The following is an 18,708-nucleotide window of genomic DNA, read 5'->3' as shown; positions in this document are numbered from 1 at the left end:
AAAGTAAAAAGTATCCATCCCTCAAATTGTCCAAAAGTGTGCAAATGGACCATCAACTCTTCTGGTGGACTCCTGGTCGCTCAACTCTCAGAAGCCACTGATCCTTCGACCCGTCTAAAGCGGTTCCGATGTTGACGTGACGTGGTTTTGCCCGCCGACCTGACACGTCGGCATGCCATGTTGTCATTTGCGACCGGGTCAACTGCTGTGGGAGCTCCGTCTGGTGAGTAGTCAGCTCGTTGGTATCGTGTCCGCTAGACATGGCAGCCGCGTGGCAACTAGCACACGAGACGTGGATGCGGGAGATAAGATGATGCTAGGGAGAGAGTGAAGACGATGACGATAGGTACCCCCGTATCTGTTTGGCTGGATCTGGGGCGGTCGTCCAGCTCTTTTCGTCGCTCTCTTCTCCGGAACATCGGTCTATTTCCCCGATCACTATTACTAACATCCTCTGGCTGCGACTGGCGACTTCAAGGGCGGAGCCAAAAAAACCACCAATGGGTTCATTATATTGTAATCATGAGGTTCATACGTAGTACTATGTCTAAACTCTATTGAATTTGACCATTTTTATTGGGTTCATATGAACCCAATATTAATAATGTAGCTCCGTCCTAGGGCGACTTTCATGCTGCTATGTCAACAACGTTTTCCTAGCTCTGACGCGGTTCGTAGTTTTATAAACAGCATCAAGCTTCGCTCATAGCACGTTACCAGCAAGTGCAGAGAAAGACTGTAATATTTTTATTTTAAAGATGTTCATATAATAGTTGTTTGACTTAATAAATAGCCCACTCGACGTCCATCGGCGCCAACCGTTCTTTTAGGTGACGACCGAGAGGGGGAAATAGATTTTTTTTTTCGATTTTGCTATATCCAAATTGTCTGATTTTTAGTTAGGATAAGTTGATTGCTCAGCCGTTGGGTCTGGACCGTGCACGAAGATTCGGAACGAAGGAAGGAGTGAGTATATGTGATGTCCAGATACTAATCGAACGACTCTAGTACTATCGAGTACTAAGATTTAAGTTTTTTCACTTAAAAACAGACGTGAGATTTAGATACGCCCATTTTTTAGCCAGGGGAGAAAGTACGATGGCCATTGGCACGATTCTTTCTAGGCTTGGGCCATAGCGCGCTCCCATAAGACCCCATCGATCCAAACGAATTGGGTAAAAATAAGCGAAACCGAGCGCGAGCGCCCCACCATGCAAAGGAAAAAAAGAAGAAGGAGCGAAGCCAATGTCGGCATGTCGCTCGCCGCGTAAGCGTACGTAACCGCCGGCCAGTCCTCCGCTTCCTCGGACGCCGAAACCATGAAAATCCCTCCATGGATTTATAGGCGGCGCCATGGCCACCGCCGGAGACGCACATTTCCACAAACCAGAGTCGAAAAAGAGAGACAACAGCAGTAGCGCTCGCCGCCTCGTCGATACATGATGAAGAAGGCGTCGTCCGCTGCCGTCCCAAGCAGCTCGACGGTCGCCAAGAAGAAGAACAAGATGGCGACGACTGCTCCGCCAGCCAAGAAGATGGTGATGAAGAACAACCCGCTCTTCGCTCCCGGGGCGGAGGTCGAGGTGCGGGGACGGAGCCCGCGGCCCGCTCCGCGAGCTTCATCTGGGTGTTCATCGCGTTCTTGCAGAGCGGACATTGGGTACCCTTTACCTTGGTTACATTGTAGCAGCAGTTAAAGTAGATACCACAACCACAGCTGAAGAAATGTCCGGCCTCAGCAGCGGGTAGCTGCAGCAGCTTATCGGCCCCCGGCTGATGGCGACCAGCGGCAGGCGTGAGCAGGGATTTCTTGGCGTCTTTGCGGCAGATGTAGATGGTGTCGAGCTTGTCGACGCTGCCGTAGAGGTTGCCGACGCAGCCGACCATGGAGTCTGCCGTGAGGAGCTTGACGACGGTGCCGACGGGGAGGGTGAGGAGGGAGAAGAGGAAGTCCACCACGTCCTTGCCGGCCTCCGCATACAGCACGCGCTGCGCCTTGCTGTCCACCAGCAGCTTCAGGCTCAGCGTGGTGGTTTTCTCTGTCGAAGCCATCGCGTACGTACGTGTTCCGACAGATGTAGGCTATGGATCATCGAATGAGAGACGTTCTTTATTTATACACACACAGGAGACACGTCTTCAATTCAGAGTGTAGTGGGAAGAATCTCTACAGGCATGCATGCTCGGCCGGGAATTAATGGGATCGAAACTGCAGCTTTTAACGGGAGTTCAGACGCTTCGTTTCCGAGACCTGCAACGCCGGCACATACATTTACGTGCAGAAACGGCCGGCCTGGAAATTTGAAGCGCCCAAAGTACTCCTACGTACATACATTTGGTGGCCTGGCGCACGTATACGCGCCGCGGCCACGGATCATGTTACCGAACTGCAACGGTACGTACGATGGCGAGTTGGCGACTCGGGTATTACATCCAACTGACGACAGAGCTCGAGTATTAATTTTCCTTTTTTAAATCATTTCAGATCATAAGCTTTTCAGATTATTGGCCCTAGCTATACCGGCCGAGATAGATGCTTTCGAGTACAGGAAATGTTGGGAGCCTTGCGACTTCCTTTGACTTGGTCCTTGCCATCTAATGAATTTATTATATTTCAATAATTATATTACTGAATGTACTGTTCATCATTTTTTTTTTACACGAATTGTTTCTACCAATCTTTCCAATAGGGAACTCATGGCGATATTTACATGATTTAAAATTCACAAATTAAGACATAAAACATATCGAGACTATGCAAATGTTGAGAAATAGCAATGCATACTTGAGAATATTCTGAAACACTCTGGATAATTGGAGAGTGTTGTGAATTAGTTATGCATATTTGAGAAAATTCTAGAATATTTTGGATTATTGGAGGTGAAGATATTTACAAGGAGTTTTCTAGCGAATATGAGAAGATTGGAATATTCTAAAAGGCTCGAGAGGTTGCTTGAAGAGGGTTGCTATTTACCACGGAAAGGTCTCAGGCTAACTTGCAAGAATCCGTGGGAATTCTCTAGAACTAAGTACATGTAGAGTATTCTAGAGAATTGTAGTAAGATGTACCACATGCTCTTGTAGAACTATAAATAGGGGTGATCCCCCTCTCCATGAGTTGTACCACAATCACCACAAGTAATGTATAACCACACCAAGTAGAGAAGTGAGCTATCATGATAGGGTTGTGTGTAGGATAGCCACTAAAGAGAGTGTTGTATCAACATTGAGTTCCCACAAGTTTGATATCCCAAGTAGTGTAGTGTGTAAAAGTCCTCAAGAGTGGGTGTTAAGGTCACCGCCCGTAAAATCTCTACAGCAAATTTTATGAAATATGTGGCATGCGCCCCGATGACCGAGTACGTAGAAGCGGCCGGCAACGCCAACCTCCTTAGATTTAGACTCCATTGTCGTCCTTGGTATTCACCTTAAGTGTGGCATGCGCAGGGACTACAAAAGGTTCATAGTCCTAAAAAATACAAGCAAAGTATTATAAACATTTAAGTAGCCATAGTCATCATGTTAATACAAATGGTACTATATATATCGCATCAGATACATATTATATTACTAAAAAAAGATACATTATTACCTCGAGCAAGTATCTTATCCTACGCTCATTGCTGCTATCCTGCAAAGGGGAGGAAACAAATATGTTATTAAAACAACAAAGCATGTTAAGTGCACAACAAGCTGATTCTAGTTGTTGCAGCACAGCAGCAGCCACATTATCCTCGTTCCTGAAGTGCAACAAGCAGACTCGTTGAGTAGAAGGAGCAATTCAAAGTCTCCAAGGAGATGATGAACAAACAATCATTACTATAGGAAAAAACTTGACATAGCTAAGCCACAAATTCGATTGAATTAAACACCCAATTAGGACCAGATCCAAGCATACGTACCTCGGTGATTTGGTCAATGCAGCAGGGCAGGGGCCGCGCATGGTGGCCTCGACGATCTGCTCGACGCTTCCGAACCGGCCGTCGCCGTCGACGGACAGGGGCTCGCGGAGGCCCAAGAACATTGCCATGGGCCGGGGATTAGGGCTCCAGCACTTGTAGAGGGGATTGCCGGAGAAAAAGAGGAGATCTTTCTTGCACAACACCTACGCGTAAAGAGGGATTCGATTTTTCTCCGGGTCGGTCTCCGTTTCTTTGCTGTAGATTTTTGGCGCACAGACCAGGAACCAGGCCCAGCTTGTTAACGGACTGTAGATTTTTTGACACACAGGTCAGGAACTTGGTCCAGCTTGTTAATGAGCAAAATTAGTAGTCCTAGTTACAACAACCATATATTAACACAAACCATTCACACATTCACGGCAAAACCCTCGTCGCCCCGAACCCGATCGGTCGGTTGCTTTCCTCCTCTCATCGCCGCCGGCAGCGACAGGCGGCAAAGCTGTGAGCGACTCCTCTATTTAATTACCTTTGCTTTTGCCATGTTCTTCTGCTTTTTTTACCAAGTACTTGGCTACTTGTGCGATGCTCGATTAGAAACTGCTGCGTGATCGAAGTACCCACTGTTGATGTAGATGTAATATTTACGCACGCATCTCTTTGGGGATTTCCATTGCCGGCAGCCGTAATTTGCGGGCGGTGAGTTGTATGCCCGTGTATGTTTGTGAGAGAGGCGATATCTGTAGGCTCGATCGAAATTTCTTTACCAGGCCTCGCGCGGTAGGTTCTGCATTTCTTTACTGCGCCGGCTGCAGAGGGCGGCAGAGATTACCGCTGAGGTAGTTCCAGCTGGAGACGGCAGGGCACATTCCGTTACGGACGTGGGGTCCACTGCAGGGCCAGCCCCACATGACAGTGAACCTCGCGGCGTCGTGCAGAATCCTACGTCCTGATCCCCGGTCGTTGTACACTTATGTTTGTTTGACTTCCAGACTCGTCGTCTCTCCTGGCTATTTCTTGCTTTTTTTGTTTGTCTTGTTTCGAAAAGGAGGAAACCCCCGGCCTCACAGAGAAGAGCCTGCCTCTGCCTGCGCCGTCACCGTGTGTGTGTTTGAGTCAGAGAGAGAGATGTCTGAGCAATGCAAGTCGTTGTTCCAGGGTGCGGTGGCCAGGGCGCTAGACGGCTGCCGCTCCGCCGAGAAGCATGTCGAAGGACGGCTTGCTGCTTTCGGCGCGGCGGGACATCTGCAAGGCATCCCGGTGCTTATCCGAAGCCATGGCCCGCATGGAGGCAACCGAGCTCCTGGTGCTGCGAGCCTGCGCGACGGAGCCGGTGGCCAGCACCCAGCTCCTCCACGACATCGACAAGGGCACCAAGTACGGCGAGTTGCTCGAGGGCGCCAGGGAGCACGGCCAGGCTCGACGACTGCACCGGCCGCCTCTGGACGCTCGCGCTCATGCTTGACGGCCTCCCTGGTGCTCCGCGTCCTGCCCCGCACGCGCGCCGCTCCATTGAAGAGCAGGTCGACGCCGTCGCCGAGAAGCTCTCAGCCGCGTATGGCAACACCTTCAATATGATCTCGCTTATTGGCTTCGCCACCGAGCCTGCTCTCGCCCTCGCCCATCCAGTGATCCACGACGTACAGCCAGCCAGGTCCATCTGAATTCCTTCCCTCTGCAGCAGCAGCAGCAGCAGCAGTCTCTCTTAATCGCCCGTTGTTGGCCAGGTCTCTTGATTTGATCGTGTTCGTCCAATTCCAACTCCTGTGTGTTCTTGCAAGGATTGCTTTAGATGCTACGTACTGCAGTACAGATCAATTCGTGCATGTTTGCTGTCAATCACCTGGAATCCTTGTATATGAACAGAAATTCGACCCGATTTAATTTGCGCATGCATAATGCTTTCGTTTATTGTTGAGTTGTGTGTCTTGTTCTAACTGTCGACAAGTTATTAATTTCGTCAATGATGCTTCGTTTTCGAGAGGATCACTTCTTGCTGCGCGCAAACACGACAGATTAGTTTTCTCGCCTATTTCTTCCCTGTTTTCGGGTCTTGCAGGAACAGTTTAATCAGAGTCTCAATAACTGCTACTGCTTCCCTTAATTCTAGCTCGCCGTATTGTTTAGATCCATCCTTGGAATTGAAATTGTCCTAGTTTGAATCACAACATTCGGAAATGGCGCCTGATCTGTATTTGTTTTCTGTGCTGCACTGTAAAATTTTCAGATGCCCTAATTTCTGTCGGCTAGATACATGTTCACTGTTTTATCTGGTCGATCATGTGTGGTGTGCTAATTCTTAACTGGACTAGTAGATTTTCTTTCCAAGATGAATGGGTTGCATCCAAACCTGAATAGATGGGTGTAAATGTTCTTACTGCAGGGGATTAGTGCTTGTAAAATGGCCCGTGTTTTTTCCTGCCATTAGCATCGCACTTCATGCGTCAATACTTGCTCTTGCCCTTGTCTCTTTTGTCTGAGACAGTTACTTGTATTTTCCAGTGATGGATTCCAAAATCAGAATGTTGGGCTTGATGCGATAGGATCCGTTGACGGGAACCAACAAATCAAGCCACGTAGACTACTTGTAAAACACGAAGACTAAAACTAAATTCACCACTCCAAAAGAGCAGCAATCAAACGCTCCACATTCCTCAATGTCAACGACGAGATCGCCATCGACGAGGTGGATAGGGAGTTGAGAAAACCTTATTTTTAACCCGCACAGTGCCGTCATCGCCACCATAACGCCGATGCCGGTTGACTAAACCTAACTTAAGGGATCTACTATTGGACCAAGCGCAGGTCCAGTGTCCCTAACCTCTCCTACCGCTGGAGCGGCAAGCGGAGAAGCCAGGGACCTGTTGGAATGGTCGCCAGCCGGATGGGGCGAGACACGTGGTCTGTTGACGGCTAGGTTACATTTTTTTTTCCGTAGCTAACCGACTAGTTGAAAATAACTCTCGTGTTGATTGGGCTGCTTAAAGCGGCGATTCTACCGGCTCTGCTAAGCGGTGCGTGTAGAGGGTGCCACGCGATATTGGGCCGGCCCACCTCATTACTATATTTTATTGGTATCAAATGATATATTTGTATTGATATTCATTGATATGTGGTATCACCAATGGTGTATGGTATTGGTATGTGTTATGTGAAAGATATATTTATTGGTATATCATATATATATTTTTTAATGGTATATGATGTTGGTTAGGGTAAATACCACGTGGCAGCCTCTGCACGCACCACCAGGTGGCAGAGCCATTAGAAATGATCCCCGGTGCATCTATCGCGGAGCCATTAGAAATTTCATAAAACCACACTTTTTGGGACAGCTCTATTCCGGAGCCACACTTAACACGAAACCGCCCGCAGAACCACACTTCTGCGTCAATCCTTCTCACTTAACCCGAAACCGCTTGTTTAGGTGGTTTTGCCCAAACCCTGACCGGTGGGCCCGCATGTCAGGAGACACGTCAGCTCTGTCGAACCCGACCCGTTAGCCTGCAAGCGGCCATGGGGCGAGCCCTGGGAACGCGATGGCGAGGGTGAGCTGGACCGGCATGCTCCACGCCAGGTGCAGCCAAAAGGGGAGCTTGCCGAGCGATGTAGTTGGCGATCTCGCCCACGGAATGCCACGCTGGGACTTGCTGGACAGCCGCAGCTGCTTCGTGAACACGGCGCACATGAGCGCCGACCACATGCGCATGCCCAGCCGCCGGGACCGTCAGTCGAAAACCTTGCGGGCAGGAGGTGCCGGCGCAGTTGCTGTGCCCGAGCTCGCTGGAGACGATGAGGGACCCCGTGGGATCACGTACAACCGGGAGAGCGACTAGGCCTGGCTGAACCGCGGCCGCTCCACGTGCCCTGGCACCGGCCGGCCGCTGCGGCTCGAGGACCTCGTCCCCAACGACGCCGCACGGCGGCTCATCCAGGGCTTGTGCGTCGCCAGCGGCCGCGCGGACGAGCGCGCGCCCACGCCCCGCGTGCCCATCACCGCCCTGGACGCCTCCGCGGCGGGAAGACGGCGGCGTCGCGTGCCGGGAGCTCGTGGCCAGGGCCATGGCGCTCGCCAGGGACAGCGACTGCGACAGTCGCTGCCTCGTGCGCGCCGGCACCGCTCGCGCGCTCTCCTTGGCCTGCTGCAGTCTCTCTCGCCATGCCCAGACGGCATCCGACGTCCTGGTGGCCATCGTCGTCTTCTCCACCCCGCTCGACGCGGACTCCATGCGCCGCAGCGCGTGCTCCCCGAGGTCCCTTTCTTCCCTCGTGTCAATTACGTCCAACGCCAATCTCTCACTCGCCCATGCCGGGACAGCCGCGGCCGCCATGCTCCGCGAGATCGCGTCCTCGTCAAACACCCGGGGTTAACAGGTCGGGTTAGGGTCCGCCCGACATGTGGGCCCCACCGGTCAGGATTTGAGCAAAACTACTAACATAAGCGGTTTTCGGGTTAAGTGAGACGGTTTGACACAAAAAGTGTGGTTCTGCGGACGGTATTGCGTTAACCGTGGCTCCGTGACAAAGCTGCTTAAAAAAGTGTGCTTTTGTGAAATTTACTGTGTACGCAAAGCAGAACAACTCCTAACAGGACTAGACTCGAACTATAGGCGCCTAAGCTAATTCAAACTAGTATTGCTACGAACTACAGTAATTAGGTACGCATTAACTTAAGTATCTTCAGACTCGTACTCAAAAACCGACTCAAACACAAGGCCGGAAACACAAACGTAAATGTCCTATTCGGATTCAAGATTATTAGCACAAATAGCCCCAATGCTATCGGACCACGGATCAACGTATTGGGTATTATATATGCATGCTGCATGTATGTACTTAATTTACAAATTATAATCAATCTAATCAGATCGATCAATGGCCGCTGCCGCCGCCGAGCTCCATGACGAGCTCCTCCTGGACATCTTCTCGCGGCTCCCGGACCCCATCGACCTCCTCCGCTGCGCCGCCACCTGCGCACGCTGGTTCCGCCTCATCCTCGACCTCCACCCCTACGCCGCCGGCAACGCCAACCTCGGCCTCCAGCTCCACCGCTCCTCCTCCGTCCTCGGTGCCTTCTACCACAACAATGACAAACTTTCCTTGCCGCCCAAGTTCGTGAGGCTCCACGCGCCGACGCGGCCCGCCGGCTCCTGCTTCTTCCCCAGCTCCGAGGACGGGATCTTGAGCAGCTACTCCGCCAAGCCCCTGGCGTCGCGGCGCGGGCTGCCGCTCTCCCGCCTGCTGCCCACGCCGCAAGACCAACGGAAGCTCCACCTCGCCGTCTCGCACCCTCTCCTCGGCGGCCGCGCGCGCGTCCTCCCGCCGCCCCCCTTCGACCTCGACCCGGAGCTCCACCGCGAACTCACCGGCTACGCGCTGCTGTTAACCGACGCTGGGTCCTTCAGGGTGCTCATCACCGCCGTCGTCTTCAGCTCCGGCGACCACCACCAGCTCGTGCACCGCGCCTAATCCTACTCCTCCGCCGCGGGCCTCTGGAGCGCGCCCATCGACATCGAATATTGCCAATCCCTGGCCATGTCCGGGCCGCGCGCCGGCACCGTGGACGACGCGCACGGCACGGCGCACTGGCTCTACCGTGACGCCTCCTCCTTGTACATCCTCGCCGTCACCGGCGACGCCACACGCGCAGCCCTCACAAAGCTCCCCTTCATCCCCCCGCTCCAACGCCATCTCCAACAACAACAACAACAGACATTGTTCCCATGCGTCACCAGAGGCGGCGACCTCGCGCTGTTCTTCCACAGCACCGGCGTCGGCGGCGGAGGGCTACATCTCTGGAAGACGGCCGATCATGGAAGAAGCTGGGTGCGGTCGGAGCTGCAGAGGGCGCCATTGCCATCGGATCGGTTGTTCAAGGTGGTGGGATTCGCGGAGAGCGCAGGCAAACTGCTGGTGTGCAGCGTGGACAGGTTGTGGACCTTGTGGTGGCTTGATGTTGAGAGCGGGGAGACGGAGACTGCAGGAGCTAGTGGCCGCCGTGGTTGCTACTATCCCACGGAGGTGTGTCGGTGGTCGTGCACCTGCCAAGGCTACGATAGTTGCAGCGAGTGCACGTATAATTGCCGTGTGCTCTACGAGGTGCATTGCCCCTCCTTCCTTGGCCACATGGCAGCTTGGAGCCAGCTAGAGCCTATTTTTTAGAAAATCGAGCTAGAGCCTGTATATGATCGATCGAGGTACTGTTATAAGACTCGTCTCGAGAATTATACTGCTCCCTCCGTTCCTACTACTGCTACAAGTATATACTCCTAGGGAGATACTCCTATGTTCTTTCTACATCAACCTATCCTGAACTTCTAACTCAACCTGTATATATAGAGAGAGACTTGTGTGCATATGCAACAAGTTTTTGGGTACACATAGATCAGTGCCTGCGAACTGTGATCGATCAGTTTTGTAGCTCAACGCATGGAATGATCAGTGATGCCACATGGATCATACAACTCAAAAAGGGGGTTTCCTAAATAAAAAAAACTCAGAAATTACCGAAGATTGTAGAAACAAGTTGCCTTACGAAATAAGCACAAGTCTTGTGTACTACTAATATAAATCTAACTAATCGATCAAGTAGTTTAGTCTTTTGAGTCGATTTACTAAACCGAGCATTACAAAGATCAATGCACTGAAGCTCCAAGTTCTTCTACAAACTGAAACTCTCTACGTACATAACAATTGATCAAGAATGATATATCAGTCATGTCACATGGATCATGCAGTTCAGAACGGGATCAGATTACTCAAGATTGTAGAAACATGATGCAGTACGAACTAAGCACAAGCTTCCCCACTGTAGACATCTAACTGATTGATCAATACTGGTAGTTTTGACTTTTCAGTCGATTTGCTAAACCGAGATTACAAAGATCAACGTACAGAAGCTCCAATTAAAGTTGATCTACAAACTGAAATTCTGTACATACTAACACACATAACAAATTGATGGAGGGAAAAGCCCGGCAGGGAAAAGAAATCTCAATCTGCAGAAACTCAATTTTTCTTGGACGCAACTCAGAAAAGGGTCAGATTGCAGAAATAAGTGGTAGCACAAACTAAGGAGCAACGTTGTGCACTCTATCTAACAGTCTAACTGATCCCGCCGAACATTACAGAGCAATTAATCTTGCGTATCGAATCCCCAAGTTCATCTACAAACTGAAACTCTCTACATACTCACAGACATAGGAATTGATCAAGAATGATCAGTGATGTCACATGGATCATGCAACTCAGAACGGGATCAGATTACTCAAGACTGTAGAAACAAGATGCAGTACAAACTAAGCACAAGCTTCTGCACTGTATAGTGTATGCATCTAACTGATCAATCAAGAGTAGTTTTGACATTTGCGTCGATTTGATAATCCGAGCATTACAAAGATGAACGTACTGAAGCTCCAATTAAAGTTGGTCTGCAAACTGAAACTCTGTACATACTAACACACATAACAAATTGATGGATGGAAAAGCCCGGCGGGGAAAAGAAAATTCAATTCCTGCAAGGATCGATGAACAGAGCAGAAGGGAGAATAATTGCAATTGGTACTTGGACGCAACTCAGATTACAGATGTTTGCAGAAACAAGTGGTAGCAGAAACTAAGCAGCAATGTCGTGCACTCTATCTAACTGATCAAGACTAGTTTTGCGTCGATTGGTTAATAAGCCGCCCGCCGAACATTAGAGATCGAGCAATTAATCTTGCGCATCGAATCCCCAAGTTGATCAACAAACTGAAACTCTCTACCTAGTCACATCACAGACATAGCAATTGCAATCGGCACGTCGATGGGGACAACTCGATCGATCGATTCCTGCAAAGGATGGACGAGCAGAAGAGAAGCGCAACTACTCACCGAGTGGGTGACTATGGGAGCAGAAGCCTCCGGGCGGCGAACAACTCAAGGACAAGGGCACGCTGCATGGGCCGCAGCTCGTCCGTGGACGCGTCCAGATAGGCGGTGGTTCCAGAGCGGGGACAGCGGCGGGCTGTGCCTGAGCCGCATGAAGAGGACTCCCAGGGCCCAAACCGCGAAGAAGATGGCGGTGCGCAGCCTCTGCAGCGCCGTGTTGGCGTGGGCGGCGGCGGCGGCGTGGAGCTGCTGCCAGGCGAGCCAGCCCGGCAGCCCGACGATGTGCGAGGCGAAGATGGAGAAGGCGATGCCGCATGCCGCGTGGACCTCGCCGACGCGCTTCATCCGGACGACGGCGGGCCTGAGTTGGTTCGTGGCGGTGACCATGGAAGCGACGGTTCGTTCCGAGTTCCTCTCGCTCAGGGGCGGGACGTTGAGGCAGTGGTACACGGCGGCAACCTTTGCGGCGATCAAGTGCAAGCGGGCGGCGACCAGGTGACCGAGTGCGGCTACGTGAGACTCGCGGATCCAGACGCCCTCGCTCGAGTCCTCCACTCCTCCTCCATTGCCGGCGCGGCGTGCTTGAATAGCGGGTGTTCTCTGCGCTTTTATTTGCGGGTGTCTGACTTTTGGTGAATCGGAGACGTTTCCTGCTGCTATTTGTACTGCGCCGCCGCCCGGCGATCGAGCTAGTTCCAGCTGGAGACGGCGGGGAACATTCCGTTACGGGCGTGGGGTCCACTGCAGGGCCGGCCCCATATGTCAGCCAACCTCGCGGCGTCGTGCAGAATCACCTCGCTGCCATGTCATCCTAATCCACACAGATCGTTCTACACTTTCTTGGGTCACTGAACTTGTGGTCCCACATGTGTCCGACCCACCTGTCAGTGAATATGGTGCGTCACGGGATCGGTAGTTCCAAGCTCGTCTCTCCAAGCCCGGCTGCGTGCAGTCCATTCTTGTACTGCAGAGGAGGTGGTTTTTCTCTTTCAGAGAGAGTAACCGCGTTTTACAAAACTAACCGAGCACCACAAGTACAGACACACGTGGAAACAACTAGATTGACCCGTACAAGGCAAGAATCCAACAAGTAATATAAAAAAAAAACACATCATCTTAAGAATATCTTCACACATTGAAGCCAAAACCCGGCGCCAAATTCCAGCAATACCGAGGCGCTTGTCTAAAGAGAAACACAAACTTCAAAAATGCAAGATTTGAAGCAGCACCTTTGCCGAAGTCTTTTGGAGCGGATAAACATGCCTTCTGCATATAGTAAGGCACTTGTCGTTATAGTACGTCCGTTGGAGAATATCCCCACGCTGGACTAGATCCGGGTCCGTCGCATCTCACCGAAGAAGTCGGGAGATGGCACCGGATCCGCCACCATTGAACCACAAGATCTACTCCTGAACCATCGTCGTTTTCTGTTCACTGGCACCGCTGCAAAATACAGCAAACACTAGCGACACAATGGAACAAATCTCACCTTCGCAAACACCCCATGAACAGACAAGGCCACAAGCTTCTCAACGCCGCCATGATGGACATCGCCGTGGTTAGGAAGAAGTCGAGGCAGATTTTGTTCGACTCAAGGAGACCCTCACCAAGGATGTGTTTGGTTATGGAATGGGTTGGAGAGGCTAAATTTTTGTGTGTGTTTGGATCGCAAGACCCCCCTAGCGGAGCGGCTCATGAATTAAATATCGGTTTTGCTATTTCTTAGGCGATTGAAAAATAACTACTCCCTCCGATTCTAAATTGTTGTCGAAATATTACATGTATCTAGACGTTTTTTAAGAATAGATACATCCATATTTGAGCAAATTTGAGTCAAGAATTTAGAATCAGAGGGAGTATTTATTAGTCAATGATAACAACATTTTGATTTAATCATTGAGATTCGTGTAAGATTAATGTAGGTCTGATAAATAAGAATATCTTCATTGGATGGATACGATTGTTGACTAAGAAATAATTATTTCTTAGCTTAAAATTGTGAGCCATCTCGCTCACAAAAATCTAGCGAGCCAAGCTGCACAAAGCGGCCCCGTTCCAATCCCCAACCAAACAAGTCCCGAATCAGCGTCACGAAACGAAATGAAGATTGTAGAAACAAGTTGCATTACGAAATCTAACTGATCAATCAAGTAGTTTAGTCTTTTGGGTCGATTTGGTAAAACGAGTATTAATTACGAAGATCAATGCACTGAAGCTCCAAGTTCTTCTACAAACTGAAACTCTCTACGTACATGACAATTGATCCAGAATGATCAGTGATGTCACATGGATCATGCAAGTCAGGAAGTGAGCAGATTACTCAAGATTGTAGAAACAAGATGCAGTACAAACTAAACACAAGCTTCTGCACTGAAGCTCCAATACATCTAACTGTTCGATCAAGAGTTGTTCTGACTTTTGAGTCGATTTGCAAAACCGAGCATTACAAAGATCAACGTACTGAAGCTCCAATAAAAGTTGACCTGCAAACTGAAACTCTGTACATACTAACACACATAACAAAGTGCTGGAGGGGAAAAGAAATCTCAATCTGCAGAAACTCAATTGTACTTGGATGCAACTCAGAAAGGGATCAGATTAAAGGAGATTGCAGAAACAAGTGGTAGCAGAAACTAAGCAGCAATGCTGTGCACTCTATCTAACTGATCAAGAGTTACGTAGTTTTGAGTTGATTGGTTAAGCCGGCGAACATTACGAAGCAATTTGATCTTGTGCGTCGAATCTCCAACAAGTTGATCCACAAACTTAAACTCTGTACGTACTCGGTACTCACAGACATAGCAATGCGAGCAGAAGCCTCCGGACCGGGCGGCGGGGAAAGGATGGACGAACACAAGAGAAGCGCAACTGCTTATGCGAGCAGAAGCCTCCGGGCGGCGGCGAACTCAAGGACAAGGGCACTCTGCAAGGGACGCACCTCTAGCGCCGACGCGTCCAGATGTTCCCTGGCGAAGCGCAGGGCATGCCCGACTAGGTGTCCCAACTGGTTCCAGAGTGGGGACAGCGGCGGGCTGTCCTTGAGCCTGAAGAGGGCTCCCATGGTCCCCCGTGTGCTTGACATGGCGGTCTCCAGCATCTGCAGCGCCCTGTTGGCGTGGGCGGCGGTGGCGGCGTGGTGCTCTTCCCAGGCGAGCCAGCCCGGCGCCGCTTGCAGCCCGAGGTGCAGCGCGCAGTGGGAGAAGATGTTGCCGAACGCCGCGTGGTTCTCGACGACGAGCTTCATCCGGTTGACGGCGAGGACAACATGGGCCGTGGCGAGGAGCATTTGAACGAAGGCTCGTTCGGAGCGCGTGCCGACGTCGCGCGGGGAGCGCGGCACGTTCCGGTAGTGGTACTCGGCGTCGAGCTCTGCGCGGAGGAACTGCACGCGGGCGGCGTCCATGGGACCGACTTCTGCTGCGTGAGACGCGCGGATGCAGACGAGGCTCTCAACACACGCCTTGATCGCTCTCCTCCTCCACACCTCCTCCATTGCCGCCGCCGCGTGCTAGCTACCTTACCTAGTTGCTCTGCGCTTTGTTGGTGAGTTTTCTAAGGGCGCCGATTTCTAATCAGAGGCGCCTGGTGCTATTTGTACTGCGCTGGCGCCGGCGAGGTATTCCGTTCCAGCTGGAGACGGCAGGGCAGCTCCGTTACGGCCGTGGGGTCCACTGCAGGGACGGCCCCACATGTCAGCCAACCTCGCGGCGTCGTGCAGAATCACCTCGCTTCCCACGTCAGCCTAATCCATAAAGGACACTGGTCGTTCTACACTTGTTTCACTGAACTTGTGGTCCCACATGCGTCCGACCCACCTGTCATTGAAGATCATTTTTCACGGGATAGGTAGTTCCAGGAGCTTCTCTCCAAGCCAGGCTGACAAGTAGGGTCGAAAGCGGCCTTCTGCCAGCGAGGTAGTTTTTCGGAGAGAGTAACCGCGTTTTATAAAGTGGTTGCGGCAGTCTTATGATTTTTAAGAAATAAATACTCCCTCCCGTTCATAATTCTTGTCGAAATATTACACATATCTAAACGTTTTTTAGAAACAGATACATCCAGTTTTGGCATATTTGAGATAAGAATTATGAAACGGAGGGTATGTTTAAATCTCACTTGAATCAGATATGAGTGTCATTTCTAGTTTTTCCTCTCACACGTGTTGTCGCTGGATTAAAATCCAATGACTAAACACGTCGACTTATCTGTAACTAAAAATATGTGACTTCTAAATAACAAACCTGTTATAAAAATAAATAGAGCATCACAAATACAAACACACGAAGAAATTAATTAATAGACTGACCGTGAGAAAACAAGAATGTGATAAGCAATAAAAAAAAGACTCCAACAAAATAAAAAAATAATATACACATAGCATCTTAGGAGTCTGTGCGTTGGAAGAGAAGCACAACATCCAACAATGGAAAGAGCGGCACCACTACCAAAGAGTTTTTTTGAGCTGATAAACATGTGTGCTGCATACAGGCATTTATCACTGTAGTACGTCGGTTGGAGAACATCTCCATGCTGGACTGGATCTGAATCCGTCGCATCTCACTTAAGAAGTGTGGAGATGGCACCGGATCCACCACCATTTAACCACAAAACCCGCTCCTCTGTCATCATCTTTTCCACACCGTCTCGCTCGCTAAAATATGGTGAGCTCGTTCCATCCAGGCTCTCCTGGCCAGGTTGGCTATTTCTTTCTTGTTGGGAGAAGGGGAAAGCCAGGGGAAGAGACGCCGCGCCGCGCATGTGTGTTTGAGACTTGAGAGAGACATCGAGATCGAGAGAGATGTCTGAGAGAGACATCGAGATCGAGAGAGATGTCTGAGCAATGCCGCCTTGAAGCACGTCAAAGACGCGACCGACGACGGCGAGGGGGCCTTCTTCGCCTTCAACCTGCTGCTTTCGGCGGAGGAGAGCATCGAAAATGGCATCGCACCACTTATCTGAAGCCATGGCCCAGATGGGGTCAGCCGAGCTCCTGGCGCTCCTCGTCGACGGCGGCGGCAAGCAGGCGTCGTTAGATAATTTCTACCGCTCGATGGAACCGGTAGATAATTTCTTCTTTCTTACCCTCCATTTTTGTTTCTACTGCGCCGGCTGAGGTAAACATTCCGTTACGGACTGCGAGGTACCAGTAGTTCCAGCTGGAGACGGCAAACATTCTGTTACGGGAGTGGGGTCTGCCGCAGAGACGGACCCACGTGTCAGTGAACCTCGCGGCTGCCGTGCAGAATCACCTCGCTCCCACGTCACAATCCATCACGGGACACGATACACAGGCCGTTATACAGTTTGTCTCACTGAACTACTGGTCCGACGTACGGTCGACCCACCTGTCAGTGATGGGATCGGTAGCTGCCTGAGTTCCAGGCTCGCCTGTTTCTTTCTTGCTGGGAGGAGAAGGGGGACGAAGAGAAACAGAGAAGAGCCTGCCCCGCGTGTGTGTTGGAGACAGCGAGAGAGAGACATGGCTGCGGAGCAGAGCCAGCAATGGAGGAGGGTGTTCCAGCGTGAGGTGGTGATGGCGCTGAACGCCTGCCGCTCCGCCCCGGTGCATGTCAACAACGCGTCCGAGGCTCTCCAGTCGCCGTCGGAGGTGCTCCAGCCCCGCATCGCCCAAGGCGCGGCGGCCTTCACCTTCACCCGGCTGCTACGGGCGGTGGAGAGCATGACCAGGGCATCCCAGTACTTATCGCAAGCCCTGGCCAACATGGGGGCCGCCGACCTCCTGGCGCGGCGCGGCTGCGGGCCGGTCCCGGCGGAGCCGGTGGCCAACACGCAGCGGCTCCACGACGAGTGGCTCGCCCTCGTCAGGCTCCAGGGCGCCAGGGAGCACGGCCAGGACGCGCTCCGCGTGCTCGACAACTGCAGAGGCCGCCTGTGCCCTGTGGACCATCGCCTACATGCTCGGCGTCGGCGGCCTCCTCCCTGGTGCTCCGCGCCCTGCCCCGTTCCCGGGACGCTACCTCGAAGCCCTGATCCGCAACATCGCCGCGCATCTCGGACCCGTGTATTTGAGCACATTGAACATGACGGCGCTTGCTTCCTTCGCCGCCGAGCCCGTCGCCCGCATCCAGGTTTCTTGAGTCCCTCACCTCTATTCCCTCTGCCTGCAGCTACATCTCTTAATCGATCGTTTCGCCATCCTCAGTTCATTGTACTGCTTTCTTGGTCCCGTAGTGGATGAGTACTGCCGACTGCTGAAACCATGCCTGCGCGCATGCCCCGTCCAATTCCAACTCGGTCATCTGTTGTTTCTCTCATTTCTTGCAAGGATGCTCTAGTTGTAGATGGATAATGCTGCAGCGGTTGATTCGTGGAAGCTTTGCTGTTGCTTGATCTGATATCCCAATGTTAATTGTTGGCTACTTACTACTTCCACGTTATATGATCCATGCGTTTGTTGCTACCTGGAATCAACCTGTGCAGTACCTTTTTTTTCTTGATCTTTTATTTTCTGCGATGCATATATATTAGTGTTTATATTATGTTGGCCACAATAGGCTCTTCAAACCTCGTTGTTTCTTTTCATTTTTTTTGGTCTTGCTGAAATGGATAAGGATGGAGGAGGAACAAACTGAAAGAAGAAGATCAACAGTCGCCGCAGAAAACGGTGGCTAAGGCTAGGACACGGATGGATCCGCATTCGAGCAAACTTGAAAATTAAAATGTTGTTGTGTTGAGTGTTGATCGATCGTTCGATCCTGGTCGAAAGTGTAGAGCCCTTAATTTGTACCAGCTAGCTAGCTTTGTTTGTTACAAATCGATGTTGTCTTCAACTCAGTCACCTTAATTCGCAAAACAGAAAAAGAAACATCAGTCACCTTAATTTTCTCACAAACACACACGTATACTTGCAACTCAGATTACTGAAGATTGTAGAAACAAGATGCAGTACAAACTAAGCAACTTTTCTGCACTGTATCTAACT

At 51.0% G+C, this 18,708-nt stretch overlaps 2 protein-coding genes across 2 annotated transcripts; one reads left to right on the top strand and one right to left on the bottom strand.

The window, feature by feature from the left end:
- Positions 1-703: 703 nt before the first annotated feature.
- Positions 704-2,052, bottom strand: LOC104582979. Its single transcript, XM_010234609.1, has 2 exons — positions 1,672-2,052; positions 704-736 (listed from the first exon to the last, which is right to left on the bottom strand). Exons 1-2 carry the CDS (start codon positions 2,050-2,052, stop codon positions 704-706), a joined length of 414 nt encoding a protein of 137 aa, XP_010232911.1.
- Positions 2,053-17,209: 15,157 nt separating this feature from the next.
- On the top strand, positions 17,210-18,188 carry LOC106866128. Its single transcript, XM_014898872.2, has 2 exons — positions 17,210-17,854; positions 17,929-18,188. The coding sequence occupies exons 1-2, from the start codon at positions 17,245-17,247 to the stop codon at positions 17,955-17,957; spliced, it is 639 nt and encodes a 212-aa protein (XP_014754358.1). The 5' UTR covers positions 17,210-17,244; the 3' UTR covers positions 17,958-18,188.
- Positions 18,189-18,708: the final 520 nt, after the last annotated feature.

Source organism: Brachypodium distachyon, chromosome 2, assembly GCF_000005505.3.
Source record: "Brachypodium distachyon strain Bd21 chromosome 2, Brachypodium_distachyon_v3.0, whole genome shotgun sequence".
NCBI lineage: Eukaryota > Viridiplantae > Streptophyta > Magnoliopsida > Poales > Poaceae > Brachypodium > Brachypodium distachyon.
Note: the sequence above shows the minus strand (reverse complement) of the source record. Positions and strands in the feature narration are given on the sequence as shown.

What these genes read in the sequence shown, in the direction of transcription:
- LOC104582979 (XM_010234609.1), bottom strand. Translation starts at nt 2,052, where the DNA reads ATGGCTTCGACAGAGAAAACCACCACGCTGAGCCTGAAGCTGCTGGTG. An exon ending in GCTGCTACAATGTAACCAAG is followed by an intron (nt 737 to 1,671) that starts GTAAAGGGTACC and finishes AAAATATTACAG; the next exon opens with TCTTTCTCTGCACTTGCTGG.
- LOC106866128 (XM_014898872.2), top strand. Translation starts at nt 17,245, where the DNA reads ATGGCTGCGGAGCAGAGCCAGCAATGGAGGAGGGTGTTCCAGCGTGAG. An exon ending in AGCCCGTCGCCCGCATCCAG is followed by an intron (nt 17,855 to 17,928) that starts GTTTCTTGAGTC and finishes CGCCATCCTCAG; the next exon opens with TTCATTGTACTGCTTTCTTG.